Genomic DNA, 22,532 nt, shown 5'->3' with positions numbered 1-22,532 from the left:
CTGCCTTACTTTGTAAGGAATATTGATAGATGGGCTCCTTTGGAGAAATGGGGGAAATAAATACTTCTCTTCCTCACAGCTCCAGTGAGTACGGGTCATGCACAAACCCTATAAAATTCAAACATCCACTCCATGATCTAGATGTGCACCAAGTTTGAAAAGCAAGCATGACCCACTGCAAGGAAAAGTAAAATTGCATAGCAAGCAATACGTGAGGACAAAACGTCCCCTAGTGGTAGTGTGCACAAAGAAAAGAAGTAAGAAAAACAGTTATGCGCACTCTCAAAGCATCAGGATCCTCTGGCTGCAAGAACAAAGGTGTACATATGCACGATTGCTTGTTTTGTGTGAGTGCATACACAGTTTTCTCCCCCCCTTTTGGCCTACCAAAAATGATTTTGTCTTCTCTAAATGCAGATTAGTTATTTTCCAGTGGCTATTCTGTAGGTTTCCTCTAGATGTGTGAGACTGCAAAGTTCGTTTTCTCCATATCAGCCAGCCAGCTTTGAGAAGCACTGAGTCTGGTGAGCATGGGGTCAGCTTGGAGAAAATACTCTGTATTTCTGCAAAATTGTCATTTACAAAACCTCTCTTGTGTAATGCATGTAGTGTCATGGAGGAAGATAGTTCTGCTGCTCTTCTGAAGGCACTTTTCACAGCAACAGTTTGGAGGGCACAGAACAGGGGAATGCAGTAAAAAAAATCCTGAAGTATCCAGCAGCAATAATATATACATTGTTATTATAGTCAGTGAGAGAAAAAATACACATATGGCTCAGTAGAACCAGTAGCCAGCACCCATAGTCCCTCATTTACTGGAAAGCAAGCTGTGGCCCATGCTCCTCAGCCACCTTTGTTCCAGGTAGGTGGTGATGGTATCCTGTGAGTTATGTGGGTGTGCGGGAAAGGCAAGATGCAGTGCATGAGCAATTCAAGGCTGCGCTCTCTAAACCCAGGGATTAGTCTAAGTGCACAGTGAAGGCTGTGTTTAGATGGTTTCACTTTTCCCAGCATGATAACTTTGTCAGTATAATCTGCCATTAGGGCCACCTCACCGAACTTTAAAGCTCTAAAGAGAGACAGCTACTCTAAATGGCTTTTGTAGTCTGAGTAATGGCCGTTTCTCAGGCATGAGTCATCATCCATCTCACCTACCCTGGGATGGCCTGTCTCCACTGATTATAGAATCATAGAATTATAGAATCATAGAATATCCTGAGTTGGAAGGGACCCTTAAGGATCATCAAGTCCAACTCTTGACACCGCACAGGTCTACCCAAAAGTTCAGACCATGTGACTAAGTGTACAGTCCAATCTCTTCTTAAATTCAGACAGGCTCGGTGCAGTGACCACTTCCCTGGGGAGCGCGTTCCAGTGTGCAACCACCCTCTCTGTGAAGAACCCCCTCCTGATGTCAAGCCTAAATTTCACCTGCCTCAGCTTAACCCCATTCCCGCGGGTCCTGTCACTGGTGTTAATGGAGAAAAGGTCTCCTGCCTCTCGACACCCCCTTACGAGGAAGTTGTAGACTGTGATGAGGTCTCCCCTCAGCCTCCTCTTCTCCAGGCTGAACAGGCCCAGTGACCTCAGCCGTTCTTCGTACGTCTTCTCCTCCAGGCCTTTCACCATCTTCGTAGCCCTCCTCTGGACACTCTCCAACAGTTTCATGTCCTTTTTATACTGTGGTGCCCAGAACTGCACACAGTACTCGAGGTGAGGCCGCACCAGCGCAGAGTAGAGCGGGACAATCACCTCCCTTGACCTACTAGCGATGCCGTGCTTGATGCACCCCAGGACACGGTTGGCCCTCCTGGCTGCCAGGGCACACTGCTGGCTCATATTCAACTTGCTGTCTACCATGACCCCCAGATCCCTCTCTTCTAGGCTGCTCTCCAGCGTCTCATCGCCCAGTCTGTACGTGCAGCCAGGGTTTCCCCGTCCCAGGTGCAGGACCCGGCACTTGCTCTTATTGAACTTCATGCGGTTGGTGATCGCCCAGCTCTCCAACCTATCCAGATCCCTCTGCAAGGCCTTTCCACCCTCATTCGAGTCCACAACTCCTCCAAGTTTGGTGTCATCAGCAAACTTGCTCAAAATACCTTCTATTCCTACATCCAGATCGTTTATAAAAATATTGAAAAGTACCGGCCCTAAAATGGAGCCTTGAGGGACCCCACTGGTGACTGCCCGCCAGCCTGATGCAGCCCCATTTACCATAACCCTTTGGGCCCTGCCCGTTAGCCAATTGCTCACCCATCGTATGATGTTTTTATTTAGCTATATGGTGGACATTTTGTCCAGCAGGATCCTATGGGAAACTGTGTCAAAAGCCTTGCTGAAGTCCAAAAAAATCACATCAGCTGGTTTCCCTTGGTCCACCATACGGGTGATCTTATCATAAAAGGAAATCAGGTTAGTTAGGCAGGACCTACCCCTCACAAACCCATGCTGGCTGGGACCAATGACTGCTTTGTCCCCCAGGTGCGCCTCAATAAGTTCGAGAACCATCTTCCCCATGATTTTACCAGGCACTGATGTGAGACTGACAGGCCTGTAATTGCTAGGGTCTTCTTTCTGACCCTTCTTGAAAATCGGCACAACATTTGCCAGCTTCCAGTCTACCGGGACCTCTCCAAATTCCCAGGATCGTTGAAAAATAATTGAGAGAGGTTCCGCGATGACGTCCGCCAGCTCTTTCAGCACCCGAGGATGAATCCCATCCGGACCCATGGACTTGTAGGGATCCAGGTGGAGTAGCAAATCCTGCACACGTTCAGGCTCGGTTGGGAGTTTGTCATCCCCACCGTCCCGGTCCTCCAGCTCAGGGCACCCTGGGTCCCGAAGCCCATCATCGGCATTGAAGACAGAGGCAAAGAAGGCGTTAAGTGTCTCTGCTCTGCCTATGTCATTGTCTGTGAGGAGACCTTCCCTATCAAGGAGTGGCCCTATGTATTCTTTAGTTCTCCTTTTTCCATTCACATATCTAAAAAAACCCTTTTTATTTTCTCTCACAGACACAGCCAGCTTCAACTCTAGGTGTGCTTTGGCCACACGAATTTTCTCCCTACAAACACGAACAGCATCCCTGTATTCTTTCCATGACACCTGGTCCTCCTTCCAGTAGCGAAACACTCTCTGTTTCCGCCTAATCTCCATTAGAATGTTCCTGGTCAGCCACGCCGGCCTCCTGCCCCGCCTGCCTGACTTGCGATATTTAGGAATTGCCTGATCTTGTGCTTCTAGGAGGCATCGCTTAAAGAATGACCAGCACTGGTGGACATCGAGGCCTTCAAGAGCAGTTTCCCAGGGGACCTTGCTGACTAGTTCCCTGAGCAGCCTGAAGTCCGCTTTCCCCATATCTAGGGATGAGGTTTTGGTGGCACTTTTCCTTCTGTCACCGTAAATTTTGAACTCAACCACTTCATGGTCGCTATGACCAAGGCGGCCACCAATCACCACATCACCCACCAGACCCTCTCTGTTTTCTAGCAACAGGTCTAGGAGGGCACCTTTCCTAGTTGGCTCCGTTAGCACCTGCACCAAGAAGTTATCATCTAGGTGCTTCATGAACCTCCTGGACTTGCTCGTGTCAGCCGTGTGGCACTCCCAGTTAACGTCTGGCAAGTTGAAGTCCCCCATAAGGACAAGGGGAGTTAATCTCGAGACCTCTCTTAGTTCTGTAAAGAATAATTTATCGGTGCTATCGTCCTGGCCAGGCGGTCTGTAATAGACTCCCACAACGACATCCCCTTTATTCGTTCATCCCTTGATCCTTACCCAGAGGCTCTCAACTTTGCCATTGCCGACCTGAAGTTCCACACAGTCCAGCCCCTGCTTCACATACATCGCCACCCCACCACCTCGCCTACCCTGCCTGTCCCTCCTGAAGAGCCTGTAACCATCTATCGCAACACCCCAGTCACAGGACTCATCTCACCAGGTTTCACTTATGCCGATGATATCGTAGTTGCGGGACTGGGCCAGGACTTCTAGCTCATCCATTTTATTCCTCATACGGCATGCGTTCGTGTAGAAGCACTTCATATGCATCTCCTTACACTCAGCACCTTGTGGATCTGACCGAAGGATCTCAGTGGCACACAGCCCCTCTGATTCTAGTGTACCATCCCTTAGGTCTTCACCGGCGTGCCTGGTTTTAGCCCCTTCCCCCTTCGACTCTAGTTTAAAGCCCTATCTATCAGCCCTGCCAACTCCTGACCAAAGATCCTTACCCCTCTCCGAGAGAGGCGCATCCCATCCGGTGCCATCAGGCCCGGTGTAGCATAGACCTTCCCGTGATCAAAGAACCCAAAGTTCTGCCGGTCACACCAGTCTCGAAGCCACGAGTTTATGTGAACAGCACGCCTTTCAGCTTCGATCCCCCCTATCGGAAGGACAGAGGCAAACACAACCTGCGCCCCTGATCCTCTAAGTAGTCGCCCCAAATCCCTAAAGTCTCTTTTGATCGCCTTTGGACTTCTCGTTGCTACTTCATCGCTACCAGCCTGAAAGACCAGTAGCGGGTAGTAGTCAGTGGGCCGTACCAGGCGCTTGGCTTTCTTGGCAAAGTCTCTCACCCGAGCCCCAGGGAGGCAACAGACTTCTCTGCGGGTTGGGTCCGGTCGGCATATCGGTCCCTCTGTCCCTTTCAGAAGGGAGCCCCCCATAACAATAACCCTTCTTTCTTTTTTGAAGGTTGATGTGGCAATGCGATGTGTAGGTCGCCTTGTCTTAGGCGCCCCCTCCAACTGGGACGGGTTTTTATCTACTTTGTCATTCAGATTGTCTTGTTCTAGTCCTTCATATCGATTATTTAAGGGTAGATGAGAAGGTGAGGTGGGCAGAGAGAGGGCTCGCCTACCACCCCGAATATATTATAGACTCACCTACATAAGACAACCAGTGAGGGCTGAATGCTTAACTTTTCGATGAAGAAACAAACAAAAAAAAAGCACCCCTTTTTCATGTCTGCATGTCCCTTTCAAAACAATCGGGACAGCAATGGTGAAATTATGCTTATACACTTTGTGTTGTACGGAAATTGGAAGGGGGTATATATTTGGAAGGTAAATACAGAAACAAGCAATCAAACAAACAAAACCTAAGATTTTATATCACATTTGTCCTTGAAATCAACATGTTCTCCTCAGGGTTTGGTTTGTCTTTTCTATTTCAAAACAGATCTTTAACGTGTGAAGATCTATGGGACAAGACTTGCTCCCATTTTCTGTGATATAAAGTCAGGAGAACATTTTCTTGAAAGAAATTCAGTATTCTTATAGTATACTGATAAGGGTATGTATATATATATATAAAAATATAAATATATATTTATATATAAATATATAAATATATAAATATATATATATATATATATATATATATATATATATATATATATATTTATACTGATAAACAACCACCACCACCAGGAGACCAACACAAGTGTCACTTTTTTCTGGTCTGACCCCTCCGCTGTACCCAGCTGCTGTACTATGTCCACTTCAGGGCACTGTGCTTCAAGAGAGGCATAGGGCGATGAGGTGACAGCATTCTAGAGGATATAGCCAGGCAAAAATACTGACTGAATTAAATTACTTAATCTAGGAAAGAGCTGACTGCAGGAAAAGACAAGCATAGCCTTTAAGACACAAAAATACTGCTGTTAAAAAAAAGGGGGGGGGGGTGGGAGGTGGGAAGGGAGATTATCTCTTCAGATTCACTGCTTATTGGCCAAAATCAGTGAACCAAAATTAATTTAAATTTTTTTGACTTACAAATATACTTGAATTGATTGAGTCAGTGAAACCTTCATCTATGAAAGCCTTAAAAGTAAGCCTTAGGTTTGAGTTATAGCTGATTGATCCCTAACTTCAGTGCAGCTGCATTTTCTATAATTCTGTTTTATTCATCACAATGAGGTTGCTTAAACATAGAGGTTTCATTTCATGCCATGTTTGTTCATCAAGCAAAAATTCTCTTTTTGTAACAACCTTCAGCAAGGTGATTAAAAAAATGCAAAAAAAAACCAAACAAACAAACAACAAAACAAACAAACAAACAACAAAAAAAAACACATTATTTAATAATATCTCACACAGACACCAAAGGTATTTTGAATAAAAAGAAAGATAATAATATCTACCAGGTCCCTTGTGTAAGAGCTTTCAGTGAGGGCTGCTTTTGCAATGGGCATTATTAATTACATTACACAAGAATGCTGTGAGGGAGACTGGTGTCATCAAGTAGTACTTTTAGATTAGAAAAACTAAAAATGCTGGTGACCTGGTTAAGGTCACAGAACAAATCAAAGTCGAGAGAATTTCCTTGGCTTGATTATAAGAGTTGCATACTATTCCACAAAACTGTTGTTTGAAGCATAGAAGTGCTTGACGTCTGGAGCACATATTTGTGTTTTTCTAATTTGCTTTAAGATTAAAACCAGCTAAAGTCAATGAAGCAAGCCTCTTCATGGGAGAAATGTAAGCCAGAAAACCTGGTTGAAGAGTGTGTGCATTTTCCTTTGCTTGTAGAAGTGGTTTGTTATTTTGTCTCTGAGAAAATTTCTGAATTCATAGGCTGCAATAAGTCTAGCCTGAGGTGTATTGTGCTTTATATTTGCAACAAACTCCATCCCTAAGAGCCTTGTGTGTCATTCACTCATGGTTCATGTACCATCCCAAGGGCAGAAGGGATCCGTATGGGTTGTAGGCATTTATTTTATTATAATTTGATTTATATTTTTCTTGTACCAATGACAAAATTCGCCTATGAAATCTGCCTGCAGGCTCTCAGTGTTGTATCTTTGACTTACTATAGTGTAGGCGATAGTAATGGAAAGTATTTAACACCATTCCTAATGAGACTGGCTGGTCCCTTAATGTAAGGTGAGAATGCTTATAGCAAATTCAAGTCCCCCTGACCTGCTGCCTTCCTGCTCTGTGTTCTTGGTCAGTTTGGTGAAGAGGCACTGATCCCTCTTATCACAGGCGGGTAGTGACTTATGTGTCTGAGCACCTTTTTCTTGCTCGCTGGTTAAGATCTGTGAATACGCAAACAGCCTGACTGCTTACCTTTTGTTTATTTAAAAATAATATTACAGGTGTAACCTACTGCAGCAATCATGGAGCAAAGCAAGCAATTTCACAAGGAACATGCTCTTAACATGTAAAAAGAACACATAAATCTGCTTGTTAAATTGAGGATTGTGGAACTGGTATGCTCAAGATGGTGTTCACCACTAGTAGATTGCATTGCACTTTCCTAAAGGAAAAAAAGTAAAAGTCTTTTCTCGTCCTCTGAAAAAGTCACTTTAATTACAGACCAGGTAAGCAAATGGATGACTCTAGGTTTTGCATTACTTTGATCCTGTTATAGATCTGGAGTACTGAATTTTGAATACTGAAAATACATTGGACATATTTGTTATTTTGGCTGCCTTCACTTAGGGTGGAACAAAAAAATGGGGAAGGGAAGGGAAGGGAAGGGAAGGGAAGGGAAGGGAAGGGAAGGGAAGGGAAGGGAAGGGAAGGGAAGGGAAGGGAAGGGAAGGGAAGGGAAGGGAAGGGAAGGGAATTAGTTTTCCTGAGGCAGATGGGTGCAATGCATCTTGACTGATTCCACTTGGGGATTTACCATCTGTTTACCTCTAAGCTAAATTGTACTTTTGACTGTAACATTGAAAGAGATCAAAAAAAGACTGGCTCAAAAATTGGTTCAACTTCATTAAGGAGTCTAAAAGATATTGGTACAACCTCTGACACAATTCATAATTTGTAAAAAATATATATATTAAAAAAAAAAAAAAAAGAAAAGAAAACCTCTGTTCCATACTGCCAGAATTCTCCACAGCAGAATCATAGAGGAGCTCTTGACCTGGATGGGAAAGAGGTGAGGCTGTTTCACTGCTGCAGTCTTTTATCTAATAGGAGAAGATGGACCGAAGGGAATGGAATGAAGCTGCAGCAGGGAAGGTTCAGGCTGGATATTAGGAAAAGATTCTTCACTGAGAGAGTGGTCAGGTACTGGAACAGGCTACCCAGTGCAGTGGTCATGGCACAGAGCCTGTCAGAGTTCAAGAAATGTTTGGACAACACTCTCAAGCATAGGGATTGATTTTGGGGGGTTGCTGTGTGGAGCCAGAAGCTGGATTCTATGATCTTTGTGGGTGACAGACAACCAGGTATATTCTTTGTTTCTAAGATGGAATTCATAATGAGAAGCAACAGATGGGAGATTTGTTGAATGTGTTCCTGTTTGGACACAGGACATTTTGATTAGATATTAGGAAAAAAAAATTCAACATGGGAGTAGTGAAATACTGGAGTTGGAGAACAGGGAAGCTATGGGATTTCCATCTCTGAAGATAGTCAGAACATGAATGGACACCAGAGCAAGCTGGTATTGTTTGAATTATCTTTTGAGTGGTCAGCCTAGGAGACCTTCAGAAGTCCCTCCCAACTTGAATTATGCACACACAAATATGCATAAGGCCTATTTTCTTAAGGAATATACTTAAAACTGAAGTGTTTTAAGGCAGACGTATTCAGATGATAGTTTTGCACAAGTTCTATATTATTTATTGTATCATAGAAACATAAATCTTTGTGGAAATTTCTATGTAAATTAAAAGTCACCCTGCAAATCAGTTGTAAAGCTATTGGCACAGGAAGGACACAAATATCTTAGTCTTAGGGAAAGCAGTATTAGGTGGCATTTAGTTAAACCTTATGCAGAAGTCTGAGATGAAGAATTTCAGCTAGGATGTGACCATCCTAAACAATGAGCTGTCAAAAGTAAAGTGTGATGACATTAAAGTGCCTATAACTATTTTTGTGTTTACCTACACACAATATAAAGGTTCTTTAAGAGATAAAAAAAGAACAAACTTGGTTAAAGTGCCAACTGGAAATATCCATCTGTCTTCTTATGTTGAAACTTTCAACACAAGTTATGTTGTGAAAAGAACAACAGAAATCTGTTTGAAAATAAGCCTTAAGTGTGTTACATATACTTTATCTGTAGATAGCAGTTCTCACTGGCAAGAGAGAACAAAATAAGAGTCAACAATAATTTACCAAAAGAGAGAGAACAGCAGGAATACTTAGGCTAGAAATAATCTTCATACACCAAACATTAAGCATATGAATGTGAAAGTTCAGATGATTAATTCAAACCACCTCCTAATTCTCAAGAAATATCAAAAAGAATAAAAATAAATAAAATATCAAAAAGAAGAAAAGGAAGAAGAAGAAAGGAACATCTGTGGAGAAGAAAAAGCCACAAAATAAGTGTCTGGATCACTTAATTCATTTGCAGATGGACTATGTCTCAAAAGAAAGAAACACACGAAACAACCTGGAAGATAACTGAAATCTTTTGGCCTAGTCGTCATAAGTAGCAGAAATTGTACTGGCCGTTCCTATAATATAAGTATGTTTTGAAAGAACATTTTCCATCTAGCAAGTCAAAAATGAGACAATGTCATTATAGAACACACACACAAGATGGCTCTTAAAAATTTGTGAAAGCAATTTGATTGATACAAATAAAAAGGTCTGAGAAAACTCGTGAAGATAGCAAAGTGAGAAAAGAGTCAGTTCAAAGCTGTGTTTTATATTTTTCTCTTTAAAGGTGCTTCCATTGTGACTGAATTTCAGAGGAAGACATTTGGGCAGGCAACAAACCCTCTAGGAGTTGAATTTTTTTTTTTTGGTAGCTTGGCTTGGAACTGAGCACGATTCAAACTGCATAAATACTAGTTCAGCCTCAGGTTTGTCTCTTGGACCACTGCTTTCCCATTTAAGCCTTGGGGCAAAAAACACCCCTGACTCTGATGGACCTTGGCTATTAATTAAGAGGTTTCTCTTCAAATCCCAATGTCCCCAAGCAAGCTTAGCAAAGAAAACTCAATCTGCGTCTCACATTTCTCTGAGTCAAGCATGAGCTTGGAATTCCGCAGACGCAATGGTCATGCCTGATGGTTTTCACATCTTCTTCTGCACAGGGGCTGCTTTACTGCAATGATTTCTAACAGGATGTCTCTGTTAGCTTCCCAGCACATGGCTGTAGGTTATTCTGGCAATCCTGTGAAGTGTTACCACATGAGGCCTTCACAGTATGTCAGAGATGCTGGCAACAGTCACTTCTCCATGTGACTTTATGCCTGGAAGAAGGGCAGAGCTAGAAAAGGACCCAAGATCATGTTTTCTGTTCTGCCAAAATCTGAGAAGCAGTTTTGCATGAGTTGGTATCAGTATGGTATTACGCTCAGTGTGTGGATGTCAATGTGGATGTCAAACCTAAAGGAAAATCTAAAATATTTTCTACATTTTAGGCTTGGGGAAACCAACTAGGTAAGGAAACCTATTCAGTAAATCAGAACATACAATCTCAAACAAAGGGGTAATTATGTGACTAAAATTACTTTCAATCCTTTTTGAAATCTGGTAATGTTATATATATATATATATATATATATATATATATATGTATGTATATTTGTGAATCTCCAGTTTTAAAAAATATATTTCTTATCTCTTACTTCACCATTGCAGGTAAGGCAGGGTCACTTCAGTGGGCAACATTTAATGCATATGAATTGCTGTGATCTTTATAAGCACCAATAACAACTAAACAAGCCATCCCTAGCCTGCCCTCAAATCCTCCATAGATGTGACTTGGGTAGAGGGGAAGATTATTAGTCATTAACATATAGCAATAATTCAATTTTCCTAGCAGATGGTTCATATTTACCATTCTGCTGTGTTTTGTTACATGGATAATAAACTGGGACAGTACTGTTCAGTTATTATAGGGTGTTTGTTTGTTTGTTTGTTTGTTTGTTTGTTTTTTACCAGTTGTACTCTAGGGAGTTTCCACAGAAGTTAAATGTTTTTTTGCAAATTTTGATCTCATCAGGAAATATACATTTATCATGACGTATCTATCTATCTATTTTTTCATATAATGTTTTGGACAAGAACACATAATATTAGGTCACTCAATAGCCCATCCATAATTGTATGATCTTGATAACCCTATTAAAAACTGTGAAACACTGTTCTTTCTTAATCACAAAAAGGGGTAAGATGATTAAGTGTGCCTAATTAAAACACCTCACAAACTAAGGAAATTATTTTCTAGGTCTGATTTTATAGGAGAGGCAGACACAAACCCTATGGGCTGTGCGAACCATGAAATCAGAAGTGTGAGGGATGGTAGTATAAAACTGCTTTAATTGTCTGTCTCAGAGCTACCCAAAGCTGGGCTGTCATATAGTCAGTTCACTTTTGTGCTGCCTTTAAGCTAGTAGATGAAGCCAGCCCACCCCAGAGCATTGCAGATTTGTTTCAGAAGGTGATCGACTATTTCATTCTCAGTGTGACAGTCCAGCATTAGCATCACTCATCACAGCATATTGCGTCGGCTGTGTTAAGGAGTTCCTGACACTGTATTTGTGTAGGCTTAGTTTTCCTCCTCTCCCTCCACTGAAAGATAGCAAAGTCACTTATGAATTATTTGGTTTGCCTATTTTCCTAAAATGTATGATTGCATTTGCAGAGATTACCCCAGAAATTTGACAGCACCCATTAATATTTTTCTCTTATGTATTCAAGGATGAGATGCTTTGTGCAGTCTGCTGTAAAATCAGAATGAGCAATAGTATAGGCAAATACTTTCCAGGAGATAAGAGACTCCAGCATCTGGATGAAATGATAAGGCCCCAGATTCTGGCTTAGGCTCTGAGGGCACCTGGAACTACATCCTTCTTACTTGATAGTTTTACAAAACTAGCCTATGTAAACCTTCTCTCTGCACACCGGTCTTCTCAGCTCTTTGCTGGAGGTGGTAGGTCCTGAACTTTGTAATGAACTTTATTCTCTGTGGATGATAAGTATGTGGTCTTATATTTGTGCTTACACCGGCATGGCTCTACAGTCCTGTTTAATAACTAAGCTACCTGTGCTACAACATGCAGATACTACTGCAATGCTACTGGGGTGGGAGTGGGGGTGGGGGAGGACGGTCACCGTCTGTCCTTCCTGAAAAAAAGGACGGGAATTTTAATTATTCATGAAAAATCCTTTGTAATCATTTGTAGTGGATTTAATGTGCATGCTGTTTCTCCTGAGAGCTCTGATCCTTTGGTGTCCCTGCTGGGGTGATGCTGCACAACACAGGGACCGGGGTCATGGCACCAACCTCTGGCCCAGTGGTTGGGGTTCTCGCCTGGCAGCATGGGATTGGGATTCCCAGACAACTTTGTGTAAAAACAGCAAAACTCTTGTGCCTTGCTGCACAGGTGGAGACTCAGATCTACACATCAGGAAACAAAATAAGGAAAGGTACTAGATGTGGAAGGCAGGAGATGGTGGTGGGAACACAGTCCTGCCAAAGAAGAAATAATGACTAGGACTTTTCTGCATTTGAGCACCCTAACCTTTACTCAGTTGCATAAAAGTATGGCATCTCATTTACCAACAGAGTTTCTTTTAAAATAAATGAAACTACTCAGGACTGCCTAAGCTTCGGAGCTGCTGGGGGACTGGGGAGGTCCTTCCTCCAGCCTTGATGAAGACCCCTAGCCCTGTTGATCATAGGTACTCCTTTCTCAGCAGGATGCATTGAACCTATTTGGAGATTTTGGCTTCACCCCAGGCTCTCCAAGCAGGTTTCTAGTTTGCACCTTGTGTCTCAGGTCCCTGAGAGTTGGGTATGCAGAACCAAGGGACTCCAGAAGTGGAGGGAGGCCACAGGTGTTCACATAATCTCTGATCTTTTCATTTTACTGTATTTGGTAGAGGGCAGTTGACACTTGCTTAGTTCCTTTTTACACATAGATTAAATGCATATGGGGGAGATTGTAAAGGGATGTAATGAACTCTCCTTTGGCCTGGGAAGTTGGATTTGTAATTAATACCAATTTGCACATCTGTTCTGAATTTGGTGCTGGCACAGCCAACAGGACTTCTAGAGTTTGTGGATCAAGACAGTAAGCTACCTGCATGCCTCATGTAAAGGCACCCAGGCAGAGATAAGGTCTGGGCTTTCAGTGACTCTGCCATCATGCAGCACCAAGACCTGTCTGCAGGTGAGTAGGAGCTGCTGTCTTTGCTGTGGGAAGCCCCAGCTCATCTCTCACACCCCATGACACACCTTGGTCCTCCCCTAAAGGGTACGACTGCACCCCAGCTCCAAGGCTATCATGCATGGCAGCAGACTCACATGCAGCTTTTTGGGGCAAAGCCTCATCTAGCAGCTACAGTAATGACTACCAGAAGGGAAGTGCACATTCCTCCAAGCGGATGAAATGGTCCATTTCCCAGCAAATAAATAAAGAAAGGAAGAAAGAAGAAAGCTAATTGAACTGGCAAAATATTTTTTAAATTGAAGCAGCACAGGATTTAGTTGTTAAATTCTGAAGTGGTGTGGAGAGAAATTAAAATGTTTCTGAAAGTGGTAGCAGGGAAGCATTCATGGTTCAGCTCTGAGTCACATTATTTTACTTCTGCAATGTTGCCACCATGGTGTAAACCAGACAGTACCAGGAGGTGGGTACAGGTAGTCCTTCTGAAACATGGGAGGAAAAAAAGAAAACAGTGCTCCCTTTTCATCTCATAGTTCGAGCTGTGTATGAGATACCCTACAGAGCTGATATTGGGTAAAATCCTTAAAAGAATCATTAATGTAGGAATTGCTGCAGGTACTGTGTGAGCATCACTCCCTAGTCTCAATTTATTCATTTAAATCATGTTTTCCTGTTATACCTTTGGTAAGGTAGATTAAAACTCTGCGTTTCCCAAAGAGAAATAGGTGCACTTGCTTGCTTTGTGTTGGACATAGAGCCATGTGGCAAGTCCCCACATGCCACAGGCACAGACCATGTCCAACATATCCTGGAGGTTTCTGCTTCACAGCCACTCAGAGTGTCTGTTTAACCTGCACCTGTGTGGTGACTGTTTGTCCAGTCTCCTTTACTGTTAGCAACGGGCCACGACTTGTTTGAAAATCCCAATAAATGGCCAAAGCCTCATTTGTAGATATATTTTGAGCACCAAGTTCAAATTCTATGGGTTTTTAATCTATTCAGCCCTTTCCAAGGTGACCTTTTATTTCCTTAGCTGTTTAACCAGAGCCTTGTGAAGAGGAAGGATATGTCTCCCTTGCTGGATGGGATAAGGACATGACCACCACCCAGAGCGTGGGCAGTGCTGGTGGAGGACAGCCAACCTAGGCAGCAGGTATCAGCAGCACCTTCCACATGTGAGCATTTACTGAGAGCTGAAATTGCTGGCAGGGAGCCCTGCCTTCCTTGCACAGTAGTTGTCAGAGCAGGTGCTTTATTCCTGCTTTCCTGCAGCAGCAACACCAGCTGTCACTTGTCTCCAGAGTCAAAATATTTCCATGCCTATCAGCATCTGGTAATTGATGTGAAATCAGTGAACCTCCTTGCAAAGTTCATGCTATATTTGCCAGAGCTAGACATCAGGCAGCAGAGTGCAAGTATAATGAGAAGCTCTCAGCTAACTGAATCAAGTTTCTTTTAGCAGTGGACGAGCACACGTGACTATCCATGGTATCCTAATTATTGTAATTTACTTATTCTACCCTATTAAGAAGCATTTTTTTTTCTGCCTGGGGACTTTCTAATCATGGAATTAATTTGTCACTTTTACCATTATAAAATACTGCTCCCATGACATTGTTCAGATTTACAGCCCTCAGTGTGAAGAGAAGAAAGGAGATAAAGAAAAAATAGTAAAAAAATGTTTTGCTCCTCACTTGTGTTGTTTTTTCAAGAGCCTTTTAGGAGTCTAACATGAAGAGAAAAATAAAATAAAAATAAAAAGGGAAAACAGAAAGTTGTCACCCTTGACATCCCACATAAGAAAGTACTGTCTTAGCAAGAAGGAAAAAAAAAAAAAAAAAAGTAAAAAAGTATAATGTTAAATGAGACCCAAATTAATAAATTGTAGGAATAGAAATAAACTTTTTCCTTAGCAGAGGTGAAAAACAGTGGTAACTCCTTTGATTCCATGTGCATTGTACCAGAGTATTATCAATCTCCTAGAAATCAAAATTCTGAATGTATTCCTGATAACCAACTATATTCTCAAACGAGGTGAATGCCTATACTTGTCTGTCTGAAAGTGAAGCTTTCAGAGTGTCAGGGTACTTCTTGTCAGCCCTTTTAGTAACTTGAACATAACTGATACAACTACAGTAAAGTGACACATGACACACGGCATGAAATTAAGCAGTGACAACAGGCACAGAAAGCTGAAGCAAAGATGTAACTCAGTACCTCTTTCATCTTTTTCCACATTCACATATTGCAAGGGTGATGTTTATTTCGGGCGATGAATGAATACGCTTCTCGTGTCGTTCAACAGCATTCACTACTGGATCATTCATCCTGTATGTTCTTAAAGAGATGCTGCATCCCCCTCTCAGGTTGAAAACAAATAAACAAGCTAACTAATTAAAACCTGTCCCTCTTGTTTTTAAAACAAAGAAGCCAACACACACACACAAAATCTGTCTCACTTGTGTGCAGATGTTTGTTACAGATGGAAAATTGAAAAGAAATCCCTTATGTCAAGACTATGGCTAGAAGAAATTATGTACAAGATGTGTTAAAGTGATATGCACTTTTGATTAAAGATGCATGTATAATTACAATGCCACTTTAGAAAAGCAGTACCACCCTCTCTTCTAAGGGGAGACAATTGGCTAAGACCTGCAAGTCTGAACTCCAAATCCTGTAACTCTTTTGTTTTTCAGTAAGTGCCTCACATATGCTGTCACCTGTCTTGGGAGGGCAAAATCCACAAATACACAGGCAAAAAGTTCAATAATCCTAGCTGCCTCCCCGCAGAGGTGATGAAAATGCACCACAGCTTGTGAGAAAAGTAATGCACTGGCTGTACCTTGAAGGAATAGTAAAAGGATCCCCACTCCTCTTCTTCCACCACTTCAGTGAAAGCCACTGTCTCAGTGCAGGTGACAAGGGTGAAATCCAGCCAGCCGGTGCCAGCTGGGGACCTGCTGCTGGCTTCTGTGGAGCTGACCTCCATCACCGGCTTCTGCTTGAATTGTCTAGGTGCTTGTTTTCCTAAGAGTTCACGCAGACAAGTCTCTCCCGTAAAAGCAAAGCAGCAAAAACAGCTTCTCACTGCTCCACCACTGGCTACCAGAGGCATTAGGCTTCAGCGTAGCAGAGTGATAAAAAAATAAAAAAGCAAAGGAAGAAAAAAAAAAAAAAAAAAGCCAAGCTGGCACCAGCCCTTTGAGCTATCTTTCAGCATAACTCTATCAACAGCCGTCCACATGCTCTTTCCAGCAGCTGGACCAGCAGCTGGTAAGAAAGTCAGCACATGTGGACTCATCCATATGCCTTGTAGTCTCAGGACTCTCTGGCATCCACAGATGCCAGCTCTGGAGCCAGGCATGGCTGTAAAAACACAGACCAGGGGCATAAACTCACATTTAGTGCATCCAGGATTAGTTCAATTTAGTGGAGTTGCTCTGTCTCAAGACAGAGCAATCATAAGCAGTACTCAGTCTATTTTCACAGCCATGTCCCACCAACTCAATTTCTCCATCTCCTGCAGGACAGAAGCTTGGAGCAATTGGAGAAACTTCTGGGTGCCCAAGCAATATTCAGGCTTTGCCAAGATACACTGAAGTCATCCAGAGGAGGATTGGTCCTGGCCCATATAGATAATTAGAACCATTCATGAAGAGAAAGAACCAGCACTGATCTATATGCACCAGTGATCAATACTTACTTAAAACTTCCTGCACTGAATGTTGTCTTTTTGGGATTTTTTTGGCTCACTCATTCCGACACAGATGGTAGTCTCAAGCATATTAGAGGTGCTAAGGAGCTTTTCAGTACATACATGATCCTGCACAACTCTCAGGACTAAATCAAGAGTGACTTCTCTTGTGGCTTTGCCAGCTGGTTGCTGTAAGTAATGCTTATGGTGTTAAAAAGGTAATTCAGGTAAAAGAAGAGGTAATTCAGGTCTTCCATTGCTCTTACCTTTTCTGTCTTCAATTATTGTCACTGTCACTGCCCCGCTTCGTTGATGGCTGTTTTTGCTGAAATGCTGTTTTGTTTGTTAGTTCATTTGTTTGTTTTGTGGTTGATCACAACATTTTAAGCCATGGGCTGTCTGTGGTACCATATCTATATTTAAACTAATTCTCTAGGGAAAAACAAAACAAAACAAAAACAAAAACAAACAAACAAAAAACACTTATTTTCTTATTTTTTAAGCCTCTAAAAAAAAATCTGAAATTTGACGTATGGGTTTGCTCCCTCCACCCTTCACCATTCCCAAGATTAAGCAAACTGTTTGAATACCCCTGGAATGAATGGAGAAATAAAAGACTTTACTGATTGAATCTCAAAAGCCTATAGCAGGCAAGCTCAAATCCCAGCAGTTCCTCGGTGGATAATGAATAGCTGATTGATTCCTACAACTGACGTTGTTTTCCTCAGCCAGGAGTCAGCCAGGAGTTTCAAAAGTCTCTGAGAATTTCAGTGCTTGAAGAGATTTAGGTGGTTTTACATAGAGAGAAATTGAGTCTTCCCACCATTTTTACAAAAGATGCTCTCAAATTATTTTATTTTATTTTAAATTATTGAGAGCATTTTTTTTCTGATATATAATAAAATGTGATTTTTACTTTCTTAACCTAACCTATTTCTCTTTTTAAGTCTCACTATTTTACTACACCACAGCATAAGCATGCTTCCTATATAGGAAATATTAAACAATTTTGAAAATAATCTTTAAGCAAAGAGAATAGAATATTCAGAAGAAGAACAGAGAAGACTTGTTTTAGGCACCACTTCACTGGCCCTTCTTTTTACCTTGGTCGCAGAACCTACACAAAATTGTATTTCTCAAATATAGCTTTGAACCAAGGGGCTGGAAAACTAGAGCATAAATGGTTCCAGTGCAAGCTAAGTAGAACTCTTTGCAGCTGCTGTGTGTAACAAAGCTTTATGCTCATCTTCCATGTGCAGACACAGGGGGGAGACCTGCAACATGCAACATGTGTCTCCCCATAACAGGATGGTTTTCCTTACTGGGAAGAGAAGGAAACAAAAAGTGAAATCAGGAGACTAATACCGTGCATAATGTTGATCATTTCCCCAAATTTAGCTGATCTCAACCTTCAGATGCACCTAATAGTTTAAAAAATTAGGCACGTCTGAAATGCAGAGGCTCAAGGTTATATATATGTGTGTATATATATTGTACAGAATTTACAGTAGAGTTGGCTTTTCTGTATTTAGCCTGTATTGGAAGGAAACTGCAAAAATATTTGGATTCTTGCTGTTTATAGTTTCCTATAAACATATATAGTTTATAGGAAACTATAGTTTATATAGTTTCCTATATAGTTTATAGTTTATATAGTTTCCTATATAGTTTCCTGTACCCTGGAGTAGTTAGACATAATCATATTAAATGCAAAGAAGAAATAAGGCTATCGGGCTTCAGAAAGAAAGAGAATGAGATATTTCTTGCTTCTAACAGTATGACAAGTTAATTGCTTTTCATTAAAAACAAACAAGCAAACAAAAAACAACATGTTTATCCAAATCTGTATAGAGTGGCCTTGGAAGAGGAAGGTCAGCCTGCTGTTCCCCATCTCCTTCTCCCCCAAAGCTGACTGGGCAGTTCAGAGGGGCGCAGCTGCTGCTGATGGCAGTGAGGACCACAGGAGAGCTGCCTTCCTGCATCCCCACTGCACAGGAGCAACACAGAAATTGCACATTAGTGACACAATCCCTGTTGCCTGACATGGAAACCTGCATGAAACATCAGTTTTCCTTTAATTTTGAAGCTGCTTGGCATGCATGTTGTTTTCTGTTTGCACTGTGCCTTTGGTGGGGTGCAGTTCTGTTCAGCATGGGTTGGAGATAACCAGGTTGACAGTGATGGGACCAGCCAAGGCTGCAGGTGGCCCCAGTGCTGGGAAGGGATGCCCATATTTCAGGGCTCTTGGAGGCCAGCGCTGCAGGTGCAGCAGGGAAGACACCATGTGTGCCTTCCCTGTGATGGGGCTCACATCTACTGCTAGTCTCTGGCTTGCATGATCTGCACCTCGCTCCAGCTCCCCTGCGTGACTTGCAGCAACAGTCTGATGGTTCCACATAAGGCTCCCTTAGCTGGGCTGTGACTGTTCCCCCAGCATTTACAATCACAATTTTACATATTTTTTAGCCACACCAGGCAGAGACAACATCAAGCTTCTAAATCCTCTAAGACCTGAAATAGCAACAATCTTGTATTAGTTAATTTCTGAGTTCTGAAGTTAGAGGCTGGCAGATGGAACTGAAGAGCCTCTCCCTTATATAGAGAAATATGTGTTTGATTTTCTTTCGGAATCTGTAGAAACTCAAACTTGAAATATTCAAAGCCTTCACAGAATGAGATGACAAATCTCTGCCTAGGTCCAGCCTGATTTCTGGCCAGTCAGTATCTATCCAGCTCTGAATCAGATCCCCAGACTGCCAGAGGGTGGATTCTTTCTATAGATTGACGTTTTGGATTGGATCTTTTGCAAAAAAGAAAAAAATCTGTATTTTACCATTAGTAAAGAAGGAGGGTCATAAAAATCACAGAGCATTTTTCTAATAGTAATGACAAAAGATGAGCACTTTATTCCTCTTCCATACAAAAATGACTTTTTCAAGGAGAACTTTTCCACATCTTCATTTCTGCTTGTGGTATTAATTCAGGGTGGTCCATTTGAAAGAAAGGATTAATGGGCATTTATCTGTATTTGCAAATAAACTCTTGGAGAAGAATAAGCAGTTCTTAAGGAATTGTCTTTGAGAAGAAGCATGTAGGTGAAGAAAGTATGTAGAAGAATGCTATTAAATATGAATGTCATGTCAGTGGAAGTGTCAGACACCCTGAAATTTCAAATCCTTTCCTCTCTTTGTAGCAGCACAACCATGAAGAAAATCATGTATTTCACAAGGGCCTGGTTCTCCCAGGATAGTTCCTGTTCAGGGACAGAATCACAGCTATCTTTAGCAAAAAAAAAAAAGAGCCAAGGCCCATGACCTGAAACAGAAGCCTGATAAATATGCATTCCTATACAATATCAAGGCAGTCAACATCATATTATTCATTATATAGCATGGGAGCACGCCTGCTTTAAAGGAGCTGAGCAGGTATCCAGGATATGGATATGGCACCCATCCCAGAAGGTCCTGGCAAGAGGTAATGCATGGCACACCACCCAGTAGACAGCATGAATTCACAGCTCCTAGTCACCAGAAAGATTTACTTCCAAAATCCACCCTTCTCGAAGCGCTGACATGCCCACAGTAGCTGGGATGGGAAAGCAGCTCCAAAACAAAGCTGAGCTGCCAAACAGGCAGTGCAGCTGCAGGTGAGCCCCAGCTGGCCCCCAGCAGGCCGGCAGGCACAGAGCCACCCCACAGAACACATGTCCGGCCACGGGATGACCATGGGGAGCACAACACCAGCAGTCTGAGTGCCCTATCCTACCCTCCTTCTGCTGCAGAGCCCTGGTAACAAAAACAAGCACAAAGGTCAGTTGAGAGTGGGCAGAGAGGGTGTGCAGTTGCAGCTCCCATTTTATCTAAAACTGGCTTCAGCAGTTTTTTGTGCATTTATACAGTCTCCTGAGCTAAATGCCAGAGTCTCAGCAGGGCGACAAACCTGTTTAGCACCGTACAGGAAGGCTGTTGGAGGAAAACCGAGGTCCAGGTTTCCACAAGCAGATATCTTGCAGTGCTTTAAACAACCACCACCGATGGTGGTGCCTTTCACTGCTTTTAATGCATATGTGATTTCAAACCAGGAATTATTTTCAGTATAGTTTTCATATTGTTGCTTTACAGCATTTTTCTTCCCTTCATCCACATTTAGTTGAAACACAACCAATTGTCAGTTCATCTTAGACTATGTCTTACAGATGTCACATCATGACTGCTTGGGGAGAGAAGTACTTCTTTCCTCCCACCCCTCAAGTTCTGCCCACAACCTACAGTGGTGGCACACAAGATGTTGAATCCATTGTTAAAGCCTGCCATAATTTAAGAGTTGCTCCCCCATTGGAGTTCAGAGGATGCCTGGAACTGATGAACCTCTCTGTTCCTCTGCAGGGGATGAAGAATAATCTAATGGCTAAGACATGGACTTGCAGTTGTGGGAAGATATAAAGCTCCTTGTTCCTCTACAAATTCCCATCTCAGATCAAATGGTACTATAGATGCTACAAAGAGGGGTATTGAGAGAAATCAGGCTAATCCGTCAACACTAAGAGCTTGGGAAAAGACCAGCACAAACTTCAATGGAGGTCAAAAAAATGGAGGACTTCTGTGCCCAAGGGGAGGTAGGAGAACAAAAGAAAGTATGGTAGGAAAGAATTTAAAGTGCCTGTATCCCAGTCCTCATTTCTGTGGAAGAAGTTGTATCTGAAGTAATGAATACACTCTGTCTTCTGGCAATGAGCAGCAGTGTGGAAGTGCAGATTTACAAGGGAGGTGGAAAGCTGTTAGATGAATTGCAGGACTTTTTATTGCCAATTACAATTTCATGGCAGGGTTATTATTTATTAAATATAGAAGCAGCCAGTTGAATTCTAACTGCTCTTAGGCTTAATTCCACTTTAAAAAAAGGCCAAAGAAATTATTCAGAGCTAGAGGAAAAACCCTTTGCAGTAGCAGGCATACTTCTAACAGCCTTCACGTCTGCATGCATGCACACATATGGAAAGAAAGAAAACAAACCACTCTTCTGAATGGGAATGGGTTACACCCAATTTCCCTTTAATAAAGCCTAGGATGGAGTAAACTAAATGTACTGCACTGCCACCACTAACAGGCATGTGAAGGACAATTTGAACTGTGTAACTTCCTCAATTATTGAAGCTGAGGATTTGAGGCTCTCCAGAGAAAGATATACTTCATCCACTGCTTTGCCCTCCAAAAGCATCATGTGGACAGAAAAAAAAACCAACAACAAAAAAAAAAACAAACAAACAACAACAACAAAAAATAACAAACAAACAAACAAAAAAAATGTTCACAGGTAGAATATGACCCATGTCAGAACCGGATTGGGAGTCAGAAATCAATATCAACCACAACATACAATTGAATCCCAGGTCATCTCTGTAGAGGAGGAGGATGTCTATTTTCAGGCAGCACAAGGGACGAGCTATCGCCAGAATCAAAGAATCACAGAATCACAGAATTTCTAGGTTGGAAGAGACCTCAAGATCATTGAGTCCAACCTCTGACCTAACGCTAGCAGTCCCCACTAAACCATATCCCTAAGCTCTACATCTAAATGTCTTTTGAAGACTTCCAGGGATGGTGACTCCACCACTTCCCTGGGCAGCCTGTTCCAATGCCTAACAACCCTTTCAGTAAAGAAGTTCTTCCTAACATCTAACCTAAAACTCCCCTGGCTCAACTTAAGCCCATTCCCCCTCGTCCTGTCACCAGGCACGTGGGAGAATAG

At 42.2% G+C, this 22,532-nt stretch overlaps 1 protein-coding gene across 1 annotated transcript in view; it reads right to left on the bottom strand.

Annotated features, from left to right (window-relative positions):
* Positions 1–16,079, bottom strand: part of NPSR1 (neuropeptide S receptor 1) — a gene marked incomplete at both ends in the record, with an annotated part of 62,738 nt that extends 46,659 nt beyond the window's left edge. Inside the window, one exon of the mRNA XM_082752457.1 lies at positions 15,933–16,079. Coding sequence (XP_082608583.1) covers positions 15,933–16,079 — 147 coding nt within the window. The remainder of the gene's footprint in view (positions 1–15,932) is intronic.
* Between the last annotated feature and the right edge of the window lie 6,453 nt (positions 16,080–22,532).

Source organism: Aythya marila, assembly GCF_965140915.1.
Source record: "Aythya marila genome assembly, chromosome: 2".
NCBI lineage: Eukaryota > Metazoa > Chordata > Aves > Anseriformes > Anatidae > Aythya > Aythya marila.
Note: the sequence above shows the minus strand (reverse complement) of the source record. Positions and strands in the feature narration are given on the sequence as shown.